The sequence below is a fragment of the Indicator indicator genome, chromosome 8 (genome assembly GCF_027791375.1).
Source record: "Indicator indicator isolate 239-I01 chromosome 8, UM_Iind_1.1, whole genome shotgun sequence".
NCBI lineage: Eukaryota > Metazoa > Chordata > Aves > Piciformes > Indicatoridae > Indicator > Indicator indicator.
Genome location: NC_072017.1, coordinates 33855390 through 33871442, shown reverse-complemented (window position 1 = coordinate 33871442; position 16053 = coordinate 33855390). Strand labels below are relative to the sequence as shown.

The 16053-nt window shown below is 43.0% G+C and overlaps 1 protein-coding gene across 2 annotated transcripts in view; it reads right to left on the bottom strand.

Annotated features, from left to right (window-relative positions):
- The window catches only part of DAPP1 (dual adaptor of phosphotyrosine and 3-phosphoinositides 1), a 69225-nt gene that overhangs the window by 6013 nt on the left and 47159 nt on the right, over positions 1–16053 (bottom strand). For both annotated transcript variants that reach the window (XM_054383187.1, XM_054383188.1), the window contains exons 2-3: positions 7830–7952; positions 3584–3717 (exon numbers count right to left, since the gene is read on the bottom strand). In XM_054383187.1, coding sequence (XP_054239162.1) covers positions 3584–3717; positions 7830–7952 — 257 coding nt within the window. The remainder of the gene's footprint in view (positions 1–3583; positions 3718–7829; positions 7953–16053) is intronic.

Here is a 16053-nt window from a genome sequence, read left to right as displayed (position 1 = left end):
TAAGTCATCTAGCAAGACAGTCTTAGAAAATAACTGGCAGTAGCTGCCCTTTTGTGGAATGGTTAACTTCACCTTGTCCTAAAATTCAAAAGGCAGAAGAGCTAACAACCTCCCCAAGACTTCTGTGACACTCCCTCTAAGGGGTTTTCCTTGAAAGGGGGCAGAGGTCAGACCACAGCCACGTAAGAAAACAATCAGATGCTATAAATGATTCTCCCATACTGATGAAACCAGACAAATATTTCTAGCATGCATCATCTGAATAGTTTAGACTTTGTGAAGCATGTTTTCTATCAAAACAAAAAAACAAACAAAAAAAAAAAGGCAAATAAAACCAGCTATGCAAACTACAGAGAGGCACTTGACCACTTCTTGGTTCTGTCGTGCTGCTCAGAGACCTCAATACCTGCAGCACCCAGACCTTGCCTAAATTAATTTCCTCATCCATGTACAACGGAATCAATTGGTTTTTACATCTCTGAAAACAAGAACAAAACCCCTCTTCACTTTTTCTAAGCAGTAGGTAATTGAGCCCCTTCTGCAATGCATTGCAAGTGGCAGCAAAAGAAACAGAACCATCAGACAACCACTAAAGGCAGGTGGCTCCTGTCCTGCTTGAACCTTCTTTCCAGTCAGGGAGTAGCTAGGTAATACAGAACGAATTGAAACACAGATTTGATAGCTCCAGGCAGATGTGATTACAGACATCCTCAGAGCTTTTTACAGTGAAACTTTAAATACATGGTGCCTTTTTTGTAAGCCTTGAAACGTACTGGTGCTTGCAGGGAATCACTTGACACATTACATTCCCTTCCTGCACAGGAGGCTGGCTGGCTGGGTAGGCAGGAGGCTTGACTAGATAAGAGGCTGTAACAGCCATCCTGGGTTTGCCAACAACCCACTGCTCACTGTATTAAGTCATCTAATCTGTCAGAGCTTTGGATGCAGACTTCCTAACAGTAAGCCCACATCATTATTGCCTTTAACTGTTTTGCCACAGCTCTATTTAGTAACATTTTGATTGTAGCCCTTCTTTGTTCTCCAAATAAGGTCATGTTTGTTGCACATTCTCTATAAAAAGCTGTATTCTCAATAGTTAATGTATTACACTGTAGTGAAGGACCTCCTTAAAATAGGAACTGCTACCCCATCATCAGTTTCATGCTTTAAAAATAATGGCACCAAATGCTGCTTAAAGAGAAGGGATGGTAGATAAGGTAAAAACTTGGTCTTGAAACCTACAGGTGATTGAGTAATTTGAAAGTGAAATAAAGTTTGATGTATAGTTTGTAATAGGAAGGGCTACAAGGGGAAGTGGAAAAAAAATGTGTTTTCAGCAACCAACTGAAGTCTGTTTTCTGGCACATGAGTGTATGTAAATGTGATCTATTCAACTTGCAGTAGATGAAAAGTCAGAATCAGTTTAATTCCTCTGACTTTGCAGAAAAATAATGCTTTATCATTTAAGAAGAAATTGAGAACACAGAATCACAGAATGTTAGAGGTTGGAAGGGACCTCCAGAGATCATCAAGTCCCAACCTCCCTGCCAAAGCAGGATCACCTAGGGTAGTCTGCACAGGAGTGCAGGTTTTGAAAGTGTCTCCAGAGAAGGAGACTCCACAACCCCTCTGGGCAGTCTGCTCCAGTGCTCCATCACCGTCACTGTAAAAAAGTTTCTCCTCATGAGATGAGAATCTTCTATGAAGATGAAATCTTCTATGTTCAAGTTTGTCTCCATTGTTCCTTGGCTTATTACTGCACACCACCGAAAAGAGATTGCTCCCCTCCACTTGACACCCACCCCTCAGACATTGATCAGATCCCCTCTCAGTCTTTTCTTCTCAAGACTAAACAGCCCCAGGGCTCTCAGTCTCTCTTCACAGGGGAGATGCTCAAGTCCTCTAAGCATCCTCATGGCTCTCCATTGGGCTCTCTCCAGCAGGTCACTGGCTCTCTTGAACTGGGGAGCCCAAAACTGGACACAATACTCCAGGTGTGGTCTCAGCAGGGCAAAGTAGAGGGGGAGAAGAACTTCCCTACACCTGCTGGACACTCTTTGCTTGATGCACTCCAGGATCCCATTGACTCTCTTGGCCACAAGGGCACATTGCTGTCCACTAGGACTCCAAAGTCTTTCTCTGTGGAGCTGTTCTCTGGTGGGGAAGCCCCTAACCTGTACTGGTGCCTGTTGTTACTCTGTTGTAAAACCCTACAAGGAGAGGCTGAAAGAGCTAGGATTGTTTAGCCTGGAGAAGAGGAGGCTCAGGGGTGACCTCATTGCTGTCTACAACTACCTGAAGGGAGGCTGTAGCTGGGAGGGGGTGGGTGACAGGTTGGACTCTGATGGTCCTTGAGGTATTTTCCAACCTTATTGATTCTGTGATACTGGAGCAGCTGTCCCAGTACAAAATAACCACTGTGCTCCACAGACCAATTTGCAGGGGTGCAGGCCTGTGTGTTACTGATCCAACAGAGTCTGGTGTGCCTCTACAGGCACAAAACTAGCTTCAGTGAGGCGAAACTTAACAGGAGATAGTGGAAACCATTACATATTTTCCTGTTGGGTCTCTCTCTTATGAAATTCTGTCCACACAAAATACTGCCATGCTATCCTGCTTTACTCTCATTTCTGATCTCACACTGTTTCTATAGAAAATTGTTTGTGAGTATAACAAAGAATATGAAAAACTGGTCCAACTACTTTCTACCAATGCCTGAGCCAAAGGTTGCAGGGGAGTTGGAACTAGATGATCCTTGAGGTCCCTTCCAACCCTGACAATTCTGTGATTACTCTGTGACTTATTTTACATATACTTTATACACAGGTTGTGGAAATTTTTGGTTCTATCTTGCACTAACATCTTCAACTTTTATATTTGAAGCCAGCTCTAAAACTGTCATTGTCATGATAATCTGCATCTGCTTCTCCAGGGATTCTGGTCTGGGGTGTTCAACTTGTAGGAACGGAGTTTCATCTTGACACTCTTAATTCAGGTAGCATGTTGGCTGCTGAAGGAGCCTGTGCTTTTCTTTCTCTTAAAAACAAGACAAATCTCTGTGATGACAGATGGTATCAGCAGGCTGATCCACTGCAGAAAGAATTGGAGAGGCAATACAGGGCACATTCCCTGAACATATCATTGTAGACTTCTTCCTTGGATGAAGAGTAGTGGAGCTAATCAATTTCAAGTCTCTTTTCTGTTTATTCTTATGGAGAGGTTTCAGCTTCATAGACGAAGGTTTATTTCCCCTCTAAACACCCTGCTTTGGTTTTGCCCTTTCTGAGAAGGTTCTGTTTCCCCCAGTACATGTGTATTTTGAAATGCTTCCTTCTCTCTCTGAGAAACTAAAAGCAGCTCATGCCCCTGGTCAGCAAAAACCCAGTAAGCTTACATGTAGCTTCAGAGTACTTGAAAGAGTTTTTGAAGAGGAACTTCTTAGATACTTGAGGCTAATACAAGTGTGAATTTCTGAAGAGGATCACTTCAGCAGTAGACAGATCTGTTGGAAGCTCCTTTTACTCAGACTTGTGTGTGAAGCATGACTACAAACAGGTTTATGCAAACACATGGCCCTCCTTACCTGTTTCACTTCCAATTAGAGGCTGATTTGCGAAGTGCATGACCAATTCCTTCAAGTCCAAAAATTCATTAAATCCGAATTTGAAGGAAGTTCCTGTGTGCTCAATGTGGAAGTGTTTCACAGAATCTTTTCCCCTAAAACAAAAAAGGGCAATTTGTTAAGGCACAAGTCATAGAATCATAGAATTGTCAGGGTTGGAAGGGACCTCAAGGATCATCTAGTTCCAACCCCCCTGCCATGGGCAGGCATTTGGCATGTACAACCCCTAAATAGCAGCTTCCACTGCAGCAAATCTGGCCCAGATCACAGGCTGACAGCCACTGTCCTCGCAGTGATACTACTGCCATTAGCTGTCCTGCATCATCTGACACTCAGATTTATTACAGAGAATCAAGTTGCTGCTTTACAGATAAGAGATGATGAAAGCCTAGAAAGGCCAAGCTAAATTAACTCTTACAGCAATCAGTAAAAAAAAAAAAAAAGACATTTAAATGAGGTTACCAGCCTTCTGTCTGAGTGGGATGATATTCCTTTGCTTCCTAGGCTTGAGTCTTGCTAAGTATACCTGTTACAGTACTTGGTATATGTCTTACTTTTCAGGTGACATCCCAAACTCATTGAAAATGTCTTTCATTGCCCTTTCAAAATAGGCTGCCTTCCTTTTTGTACCCAGACAGGGATTTAATAACCTGACTTTAGATAGCCAAGGCTTTAAAACTTCTCTGTTTTTTCTCCGTACTCAGGCAAATGGTTTCTCTGTGCTGGGCACTGTCAAACATGAACCAGAGCCATCTGTCAGGGAACTAACAGCATTTATGAAAGCTGATGGTATTTAGAGAAGTGTGCAAGGCTTCACTTCCTGGATGGGCAATTATTTTGACTTCAGAAGGCAGTCAAGCACTTAGTGCAAGTATCTTTCCTGTCAAACAGTTACTTCTGTTAATCATAGAATTGTTAGGGTGGGAAGGGACCTCAAGGATCATCCAGTTCCAACCCCCCTGCTGTGGGCAGGGCACCTCACACTACAGCAGGTTGCTCAGAGCCACATCCAGCCCTGCCTGCAAAAACCTCCAGGAATGAGGCTTCTACCACCTTCCTGCATGACCTGTGCCAGTGTCTCACCACCCTCATGGTGAAGAGCTCCTTCGTAACATCCAATCTGAACCTACCCACTTCTAGTTTTGCTCCATTCCCCCTAGTCCTATCACTACCTGACACCCTAAAAAGTCCCTCCCTAACTTTCTTGTAGGCCCCCTTCAGCTACTGGAAGGCCACAATAAGGTCTCCTCAGAGTCTTCTCTTCTCCAGACTGATGTTACTAGCACCCAAGATAGTCCTGAGGAAACTTTCTCTCAGGAAAAATGTATGCAGCCAAGATACTGAAAATATGGTGAAGGAAAGGATTTATAGCATCTTGTCTGTTGCTTATTGCCACTTCCATGGAAGATGATAATTTCAAATAGGTATTTGAAAAAATACTTCTCTCTGAACAGCACTTGTGATACTGTATAGAACATCCCTCTCTTGGCCTCCCACAGGCTGTGCTCTGCACTCAGCTACCGCACAATGTGTGCCAGCCAAGGGCAGAGGCCCCACAGCAGCAACTAGCTGCTGTGTACTGCAATGAGAGGGGTTTCATCCCTTCATTTTATTTCACAAGAAATACAGTGTTGCAAGGAGAGCAACTTCTACTTCCTAGCTCCTTTTTTAGAGTTGGCCAATTTAGCTGGGGGAGGAGATTTCAGGCAATACCAGCCCTCATCTCTAAGGGCTGTCCATAAAAACCTGAAGGGATGTCTCAGCATTGTTTCCTTTTAAAACAAACTATAACCATGGCTGAACTTCCTCATGAAGTAGAGGCAGAAAGGAAAGCAAAAGCTATAGAAGACATTTGAGGAGAGAAAGAAAGTGACAGAACTGCTAAAATCATCCTTTCTGCAAAAATGTATCACAACAAAATGGATTTGTTTGTTTTAAAATTAATTGTTATATTAGTCAAAAAAACTTGAAAGGAAAACTTTGGAATTAAAAGAAAAAATTAAAACATTTTAAAATCAAAATTTCAAGGGACCTGTAACACCAAAAAGGTAATGTAGCAGAACAAAAGATCAGTCTGGGATGTTCAGTTTGTGTGGTAATGCAGTAAGTGACACTTGCTCCTACATGCAGAGTTGAAGAAGAGATTGGAATTGGCTAGGAGTAGACTTTTCTAGCTCTTCTAGGACTAGAATTTATCAAAACAGTGAATTTATTTTTATCAATTAACACTCCAACTTTTGTTTCCTATTAATAGAACAGCCATCAAAATGACAATTAATTACAGTAAGTTGTTTCCTGAGTGCCACTTAAAAGTAGTTTCAAGATTCATTTAAAACTACTTTTTTTTTTTTTTTATAGAAAGCTCTTACTTATAAATGCTACTGTTCTTTTTCCCAAGACTGCACTCAGCTCAGTCATTGCTGCTCAGAATACTCATTTTGTCACATCACCTCCAGATCAGTCAGGCACCCCCTCCAAGCTCCTTGTACAAACACCTCTCAGCAGTGTATGTATAGTCACACTTGCTCCTGGGTCTGTCATCTGAGATGAGTAAAGCAATTCACATTTGCCTTTTATAACTTTATAAAGCAATTCACAACTGCCCTTTATATCTTTGGGTGTGTGCAAATTTCACTTTCCTCAGTTTCCAAGTGATTACACTTGGAAATTTTACCAGCTCCTATCTCTGAACATGCAGAAAGTCACAATTTCATAGAATTGTCAGGGTTGGAAGGGATCTCAAGGATCATCCAGTTCCAACCCCTCTGCTATGGGCAAGGACACCTCACACTAGATCAGGTTGCTCAGAGTCACAATCAGCCTGGCCTTAAAAACCTCCAGGGATGGGGCTTCTACCACCTCCCTGGAAGTTTTTAAGGGCATGTGTTGGGTTCCTGTCTCTTAGGGTTGTGAATAACTGGCATCACTATGCTCATCAAAGTGACTATAGCTTGAAAAGTTACTGGGATTCAGCTGAGCAGTGGTTCCTCCTTGTTGAGAGGTTTCACAGATTTCACATTGCATCTGGTTGGAAGGGACCCTCAAAGGTCATCTTGTCCAACACCCCCTGCAGTCAGCAGAGACACTTCCAACTAGATCAGGTTGCCCAGGGCCACATCAAGTCTGATCTTGAACGTCACCAGGGATGGAGCCTCAACCACATCCCTGGGCAACCTGTGGCAGTATTTTACCACTCTCATTGTTTCGTTCAAGGCAGAAATGAACTTGCATACAGTAGCTTAAAGTTCCGCTGTGGAAGCTCAATGTCTTGTAGTTGCCAAAGGCTAAGAATGCATTTAGGGTTGGTTACCTCCACTCAGCTGATAGGCAGGGACCACCTTGTGTATCTAATGTATGTCTTTCACGTTACCTCTCTAAAACATTGTGGCTTCACTGATTCTTGGGAGATTGTTTAAACGTGATTCTGTAGTGAAATAGCCAGGCCAGGCTGTGTTGCCTGCATTCTGAACTGATGGAAATTGCTGTAATTCTGATGACTTCAGGGCCCTGACATCTGCCACTTGTAAAATATTGGTCAAATCAGTCATGCATCAGTAGCCAAGACTGAGTCATAGCCCAAAATGGAGGAGTAAAACCATCCAGTGAAACACTGGATCATCTCTCCCATACAGAGATCCAGCAACTGGTGAAGTCAGTGCCTAGTTACTACTATCTTCATCATAAAACTTTCCTGCTCCCATCAGCTGTTCCTTAAATGCTTGGAACTGATTTTTATCATGCAGGCTTGAAAGACTACAGCCAATCCCATAGAACAAGGTTTTTCCACCAATAAGAGCAGCTCATGGCTTGCAAAAATGAGAGCTCTTTTTCAATACAATTCAAACAAAATGTCCTTCAGTAGGTTAGCATATTTTGCATATACTACATTAACATATTCATATAGTTATATTACATTAATATATTAATATTAGTGTATTACCTAATATATTAATATCACTATATTACATAATATAGTAATATTACTATATTATCTTTATATATATTACTATATACTTATATATTATTATATTTTTATATATTAAAATACTTTGTGTCCCAGGGCAAAAAAAAATCTTGATGGTTATCTTGATGCACAAGACATGCAAACATGCATGTGGTGGAGTAGGTGGAGGGTTGGTTTTCGGTTTTTTTTTTTTAACTGCTAGCTGTGTGGCATTATATAAATTGATGTCTGTCAGTACTTTACCTCACAGAGAGGGAGTACAAATCTTCCCTTTCATTGCTTTTCCTCAAGAGATAGCTTCCATCCTGCCCGTTGGAAAGCAGCAGCGCTTCTGCTGCATGCCGGGTAAGATTATCATGATACCACCTGGGAAGACACAAGGGGTTAGAAGCATCACTCACTCAGCTCTGAACTGACAGCCTTTGCCTGCCACCCAGCCTAGAGAAAGGGGAAGGGCTGCAACTAACACTACGACAACTTGGAGCTGCTGTTCTTCTCTCTGTCACACACAGGTTACACAGAACCGTGCCCCTTTCAGCAGCCTCCTCTTGGCAAGCTCAGAAAATTCTTTAGTCTTTGTTAACTACAAGGTTGTGTACAAACAGCTGGCAGTTTGCTGAATCCGAAACTGCCTGCAAATTCCTTCTTGCATGAGCAACACATTAGCCAGGTCCATGCTGATAAGGTGAAAGCAACTTTTGGGAGGGTGTATGCAGGATCCTTTGTCTATTTTCAGACTCTCTGTTTCCTGACGTATCTACACACTCTGGCACAGTTCCTCTTTTGGGGCAAAGAGGCAACCCTTAAACTCCTCCCAAATTCTGTATTTCCCACAACTCAGTTCATCTTTACTGCTAAGATCTGAAATGCAACATTTGCCTCAGCTCAACATTTTCAGCTGAAGCATAACCTTGTTGGAAGAAGGAACAGCAGAAGGGACCAAAATTACCTGACAGGATTTGAAGTGGAAATTGAGGAAATGTCACCATTGCTGCCACTCAGCAGCATTGTTCTGAGCAATGCAGGAAAAGATCTAAGATCTAAACACCTGCTTCATTAGCTTCAGTTAAACTAACTTCATTAGTTTTTTAATATGAGAAGTTCCACAAGGAATCCACAGGGGGTAAAAAAAAGTCTTGCAAGGATCATGACAAGTTGTTTACAGCTTCATTTCCACCCAGAGTGATTCACAATAGAAACATCTGATTTCTTATAATAGAAAAGGATCTCATTATAAATGATCGTGAGACTGAACACAAAAAAGAGCTGTAAAAGCCTGGAGTGCTACTCCTGTAAAGGTGCATCATAACTATCAATGATAGAGACATACCAGAACCTTTCATGTGGAAGGAGGCAGGGATACTGTACCCAGAGCACAGCATTGCAGGGAGCAAGCTTCTCCCTTTCTCTGTATGTGGAATGGTACCAAATTTCCTTCCCCCTATTTTAACCTGTGCCTGCCTGTAGTACTGGCATCAGTCTATTACTGTTTCAGCCAGAGAAAAACAGTTTGGCTGAAAGCAGAAGTGTGATCACAGCATTTGTATCGTGGCAGTCTTCAAACTGAAATGTGGAGTAACTGTATACCCTTTCCTTTTTTTTTTGTTCACTGCAAGTAGCCACTGAACTTGGCATCTCACATGAAGTTTTAGCTCTGGATTTAGATGGCTGCCTATCTGGAAGGCCAGCTGGCTGTTAAACTGCTTCATAAGAGATTCCCAACTGTTAACGCCCTGGAAGATCCATATGAAACTCAATACAGGCAGGGTGTTGCAGCTTTGGCTCTAGAATGTGCTCTGTGGACTGTCCACCACAGTAGAATAAAATAATGAACATTTGAAGATCAAAGTGTTATCCTCTGAAGCACCTGCTAGCCACAATTCGCTTGGGGATTAACTGCCCAAGTAAGTAACAGTCAAAGGTCAGATCTGTCCTGATGCAGTGAGGATCATCTCAGCATGCACAGTTGGCCAGACCTATAGCTGAGTGAGAAGACAACACTGTTTTGGGTGGAATTTCATGACACTACTTCTCTCACTTCTGTGCAAAAGAAACCTAGAGAAGATCTGTGAAGTGGTGATTACCGTAAAGGAGGAGTTCTCGATTTGTGGTTGCTCAGACATGCTGCTACCTCACTTCCCAAAAGCCATTTACTAAGATTTTAAAAACTGAAGTCACTTAAGTTTAAAAAAAAAAAATAAATTAAAAAATCTTGTGTTTAAATCTACTCTCTCTTTACACATAAAAGGCCAGTGACTAATAAAATTTTACCACTATGAAAAAAAACAAAACAAAACTAACCAAAACAAAACAATCTACTTAACTGGGAAAGTAAATGTTTAAGTGCAGTTTTAAAACTCTGTTGGCAAGGCTGCACCACTCTTATTGCTTAAATTTGCTGTCTCAGGCAAAAATCCCTCAAATGTTACTGTGTTCCTCTTGCTCAGCTTAAAGAGCAGATGTGGGTGTGAGACAATAATGTAGACCTTAGTGCCAAAGTGACTTATTCCTCCTTCTCCTGGCTGTCACAGGTGAGCAACCTGATCTAGTTGGTGATGTCCCTGCTCACTGCAGGGTGAGTTGGACAAAATGACCTTTGAGGGTCCCTTCCAATCTGATGCATTCTGTGATTCTATGAATCAGTAACAACTGTCAGGTTATTTGGATACTCCCTTGTGAAAATGCTCACTCTGTATTTGTTGTGATTGCATGAACACAGGTGACATTTAAAAATGCTGTGGAAAAATGCAGCAGCATTTGCATCCAGACCACCAGGGAGGTAAATAAATACATACCTATGCAAAGTGTTCTCTCTCAATCAAGCTTGCCTGATGGCATCAACACAAGAAAACGGGGTAAAAAGAAACCCAAACAGCCCTCCAGTTAGACACTACCAGATATCCTTCAGCTGTATTTATGTCTTTGTCAGAGGGAGAAGCCTTCTATTTATCTTATTTGGGGTGGAAAAAAAAATTAGGCAGTTCTTTGAAATTTGCGGGTGGATCAAGGTGGGAGACATGGTTCATTCAGGAAGGCAATGTAAAGGGCGAGGCAGTCAACTTTAGCTTAAGTTTCACAGAATGTTAGGGACTGAAAGGGACCTTAAAAGATCATCCAGTCCAACCTCCCTGCCAGGGCAGGATCACCTACAGCAGATCACACAGGAATGCATCCAGGCAGGTCTTGAATATCTCCAGAAAGGGAGACTCCACAACCCCCCTGGCCAGCCCGTTCCAGTGTGCTGTCACCCTCACAGGGAAAAAATTTCCTCCTGTTTCCATGGAACTTCCTATGCCTCAACTTCCACCCATTGCCCCTTGTCCTGTCATTGGGCATCACCCAGCAGGGCCTGACTCCATCCTCTTGACACTCACCCTTTACATATTTACCAACATGAATGAGGTCACCTCTCAGTCTCCTCCAAGCTGAAGAGCCCTCAGCTCCCTCAGGCTCTCCTCTTAAGGAAGATGCTCTGCTCCCTTCAATTGTCTCCTCAGTTATACATTGGGGAGCAAACTTGATAGAAAATCTCATGCTATGTGTACATTCTTGCCTCCTTAAAACAAGAAATCAAGGAAGTCAAAAGGCTTTACAAACACCCCATCTGCTTGAAACCCCAAGCAAGTCCTTCAGAAAGCTGTATTATCTTCACTCTTTGATTTTTGAACCATGGTGCATGCGTTGCATACTAGGGTCTTTCTGAAAGTCCTTCCCAAAAGTCATCTTTATCTGACACAATTTATAAAGAGCTGTGTTCACTACCAAAAAATCCAGCAATACACCACCTACTTTGACACTTGTCAGACTGAAAATCACCGGTGTAGAAACTGCCTGGGGTTCCTGATTCAGGTTCATCTGAAGAAACACAAGAGAGAGAGAGGAAAGTCCTTCCCTGCTTCAGAGCCACTTCTGCTGGGTGTCCCTGGCCTTGCACAGCCTCTTGCCTCAAATGCACACATACTTTGGGGAGGCTTTTTCCTTTTCTCATATAGAAAAATCCTGCATGGTCCCCTTTTTTGGGTTCTTTATCTCCAGTCTGACTAGTGAACTCCATTTCAGCATTTATAATTGCTGCCATTTACCCACTCTTGCTCCATTAACTTTGTCCTGAATTACATAAAAATCTCTATATCCCACACGCATAAGCATGTCTGTGTTGAGTTAGGAGCTGTGTGTGTTCATGTAGAGTCAGGCAACTCAAAGTTCCTTCTCTGAAGCAGGAAGGAGACACTCTGCTCCCTTCCCAGAAGCTGTCTTTCTCCCCTATTTCAGCAGGTGCAGCACTGCTTATGCTCTTCAGTGGGTGACCATCCCTGTGGAAAGCACCTCAGCTGCCTAAGCTGCAGGAGTCCAGCAGAAACACAGCAAATCTGTTTCACCTCTTGTCCCCGCCTGAAAGGGAATGGAGATCCACATTTGGGAGAGAGGGTCCAGGTGTGCTCTCAGTAGGCCTTCAATATTATCCAGAACATTTATTTATCATGGAAGATTTTTTTTTTTTTTTGTGGTGGTAGATGTTGTCAGGCTTTACACCTTTTTCATATTGAAAAAAAAAATCTTCTACCACAATGAGTGAATTTTCTTACAGTTTGAAATGATGCATTGATTTCAAAGACATATTCCTGTTCTTTTGTTTAAAGAAGCAGTACACTGTACTGCTTGATGGAGTGAGGGGGCAAGCACTGACATCCCCTTTGGCTGGATGTAATCACAGAATTTTCAGGGTTGGAAGGGGGACCTCAAGGATCATCTAGTTCCAACCTCCCCTGCCATGGGCAGGGACAGTTTCAACTTGATAAGATAATATTTTTTTTGTTTCTATACTCAAAAAATGACTCTACAAAATAACCTCACTAGTTCTCTGCTCTCTGCACGCTAGATTTCAGATCAGAGCTGTCAAGGTTTGGCAGGTTTGGGGTTTTTTGGTTTGTTGGGGTTGTTTGTGGGGTTTTGTGGGTTTTTTTGTTTTGGTTTGGTTTTTTGTGTTTGTTTTTTTTTTAATTGGCTGGGTTTGTTTGGTTTGGTTTTGGGTTTTTTTAATCTTTTTTTCCTAATATCAATCCTTAGAAGTATTATCGGTCACATGAAAGTCATGAAGGGTCCCCTGTAGCTCATGTCACCAAAAGTGAAGTTCTAGCACCATTTGTAATGGCACAGGAATATCTTAAAGGGGCTTACAAGAAAGCTGGGGAGGGACTTTTTAGGATGTCAGGTAGTGTAGGACTAGGGGGAATGGAGCAAAAATAGAAGTGGATTCAGATTGGATGTTAGAAGAAGTTTTACACCATGAGGGTGGTGAAACACTGGAACAGGTGGCCCAGAGAGGTGGTGGAAGCCTCATCCCTGGAGGTTTTGAAGGCCAGGCTGGATGTGGCTCTGAGCAACCTGATCTAGTGTGAGGGTTGGAACTAAATGATCCTTGAGGTCCCTTCCAACCCTAACAATTCTATGATTCTATGAGTTGATAGAGGTCTAGAGAACTTACAATAGGGTGACAGTGACAAGACAGTACTTACAGGTGACATTCATCCCAAACTGCTATTTATTAGACATCCTTTCAATGTGTCACACTGAAACATTTAATCACACACCTATGTGAAGTACTTTGTTGGAATACAAGGGTGCCATTTCATAGCAAAAATAATGTGTGTATATATATATATATATATATGAGGAAGTAACCTCAGTGTATCCAGCCTTAAGGTTCACATCTTCTAACAGCAAGCTTTCACTAGTTCAGCTTCTACTTTTCACTTCCATTTTCTCACCTCCTCCTCTCAACTGCCTTTGTTCTGAATTTCACTAATTTCTTTTGTTCAGTTTCTAGCTGTTGTAATTTGCCCTTGTTTAGGTTAAAAATACAGATGAAGGGGAAAATTCTTATGAGCATAGTTGCCCTCTCCCAGTCATACAAGTTCCTCTGTTCTCCAATTTTATCATCATCTGATCTAAGCTTGTGGTCTAATTTATCTTCTCTTTCTAAAACTAAGCATGCAGTGTATCATTTGGTCTTACCAAATAACTATTTGCCATGGTATTGTTAAACCTGTTCAGTTCTGGGCCCCTCACTACAAGAGGAACTTTGAGGTGCTGGAGCATGTTCAGAGAAGGGCATTGAGGCTGGTGAAGGGCCTGGAGCACCTGGCCTGTGAGGAGCATCTGAGGGAGCTGGGGTTTTTCAGTCTGGAGAAGAGGAGGCTGAGGGGGGACCTCATCACTCTCTACAACTCCCTGAAGGGAGGTTGGAGTGAGGAAGGGGCAGCCTCTTCTCCTTGGTGACTAATGACAGGACCAGAGGAAATGGTTTCAAGCTGCAGCAGGGGAGGTTCAGGCTGGATGCTAGGAAATATTTCCACACAGGGAGGGCTCTCAGACATTGGAATGGTCTGCCCGGGGCAGTGGTGGAGTTACCATCCCTGGAGGTGTTTAAGCAGCATGTGGACCTGACACTTGGGGACAAGGTTTAATGCTGGGTCAAGAGCTGGAATGGATGATCTTTGAGGTCTCTTCCAACCAGATGCTTTCTGTGATTCTGTGAGAAGCTGTGCTGCAAGGGATGACAAACAACACTCAGACTGCAAAAGGAAAAAGGTTACAAAACCTTGCTTCCTCTTGACCCATTCCTTTCACCTACAAAAAGCAAATAGTGTCATGAGATCTGTGCTCTCTTGGGATGGAAGCTGTGTTACCAGCCCAGCCTGTGCTTACTCGGATGACGAGATATTCCACATTCTTGTCTCTTGCGCAAATAATGGGAACTGCAGAGGGGGATTCCCCAAACTCACACCATATGTGATCAGCTACAGGACTTTCAGACTGCACTGCCAAGGTGGTCTCTTTAGCAGTAACAGCAATGGGGAGACCTAATAGCAGCCTTCCCCCTGAAGGGGGCTACAAGAAGGATGGGGAGAGTCTGTTTGCAAAGGCCTGCAATGACAGGATAAGGGGCAATGGCTTTAAGCTGGAGAAGAGCAGATTGAGATTGGATGTTAGGAACAAGTTTTTTACTATGATGGTGGTGCAACACTGGAACAGGTTCCCAGAGAGGTGGTTAATGTCCCATCTGGAGATACTCAAGGTGAGGTTGCTCTAGGCAACCTGATCTAGTTGAGGATATCCCTGCTGACTGTGGGGAGGTCAGACTAGATGACCTTTGGAGATCCCTTTCAGCCCAGACCATTCTGTGATTCTATGACTGGGAAAAGGGATGATTCCAGAAATAATCAGAGACCTCCAAAGAAAAATCAGTGTGTTGGTTTCCTTTTCCTTTACCCAAGATGCTTACATCTCTTTCAACAAAATTCAGTGCTTCTCTTTTAAATATTCTGGTAAATTTAAGGTAGTAGTTCATGAAAGAGGCAACATGTTTTTGACATGTTCTGATTTTGATCTACCTTTTCAGTAGGTGTTAGTTCAACCTATAACTCCACCAGCTTTCATATTCTCAGTATAGCCTAGAATAGCCCAGTAAGTATCAGGTGCTCCAAACCTAGTAGAGTTAATATATGTTCTATGCTGTATATTCACCTACATTGATGTCAACTTTTCAGCTGGTGACCTGCTGACCTGGTAAAGTAAGAGGATATCCTCATACCAAATCTACTTTCTCTGAGAAGAAAGAAAAACCGTTTACTATTTTATACTTCTTCACACCTTTAACTTCTTTGCTTTACTGTAGTAAAGCAGAGCTCTAAAATATTCTGCTTCAAATCACACCCCACCCCCCTAAAGGTATATGAATCTCAAATCTGTTTCTTATTTGAATGACCCTTGTCTATTCACTTTTCTGCCACTGACCCTTCCCATCCAGGCCTCCCTGTGTCCACCAGTGCTGCTTCTCCAGCCCATGGTCCCACAGCCTCTTCCCATAAAAAACAAAACTAACTGGCAGACAAAATGGGCAAGTCACATCAGAGAGGGAGAGAGGATTGTTGTAGTCTTTGGTCTTCTTTTTCGCTCCTTGGGTTTTGCTTTTGAGTGAGGCTGACATCGTCGTAGCAGCTCTGAACCGTCCATTGCTCCCACTGCCAAAGCCTGAGAGCCCTGGGGCAGCCTGCAGGGCACATCAAGGAGCAACCAGCATGGTGTCTGGGATGCTAGCCCTCTGGCTAGAGCACAGGCTGAGCTACAAGGAGATGGCCAAAGGGATGAGGCAGCTCTGCAGTGGAGGAGCACAGGCAGGTCTGAGGACAAGCCAGGGGTTGGGTGGTCCCTTGAAACGCAGGAAAGTGACATGGCACAACACGCTCTTCTTGATGGAGGAGGCTTCAACGTCGCAGACCTTCTCGGGGTGAAGCTGTAGCCCCATCTCTAACTCTCCACTGTACACGAAATACTTGCCTGCAGTTAAAGTTTACTAGCTCTCGTTTATGCCTCCCACTCACTTGCACACACCAACATCATACACACCAGCTCTGTACCGGGAAGCCTGCCGGCCTCTCAAACCCGCCACAGGTACATGCACTAG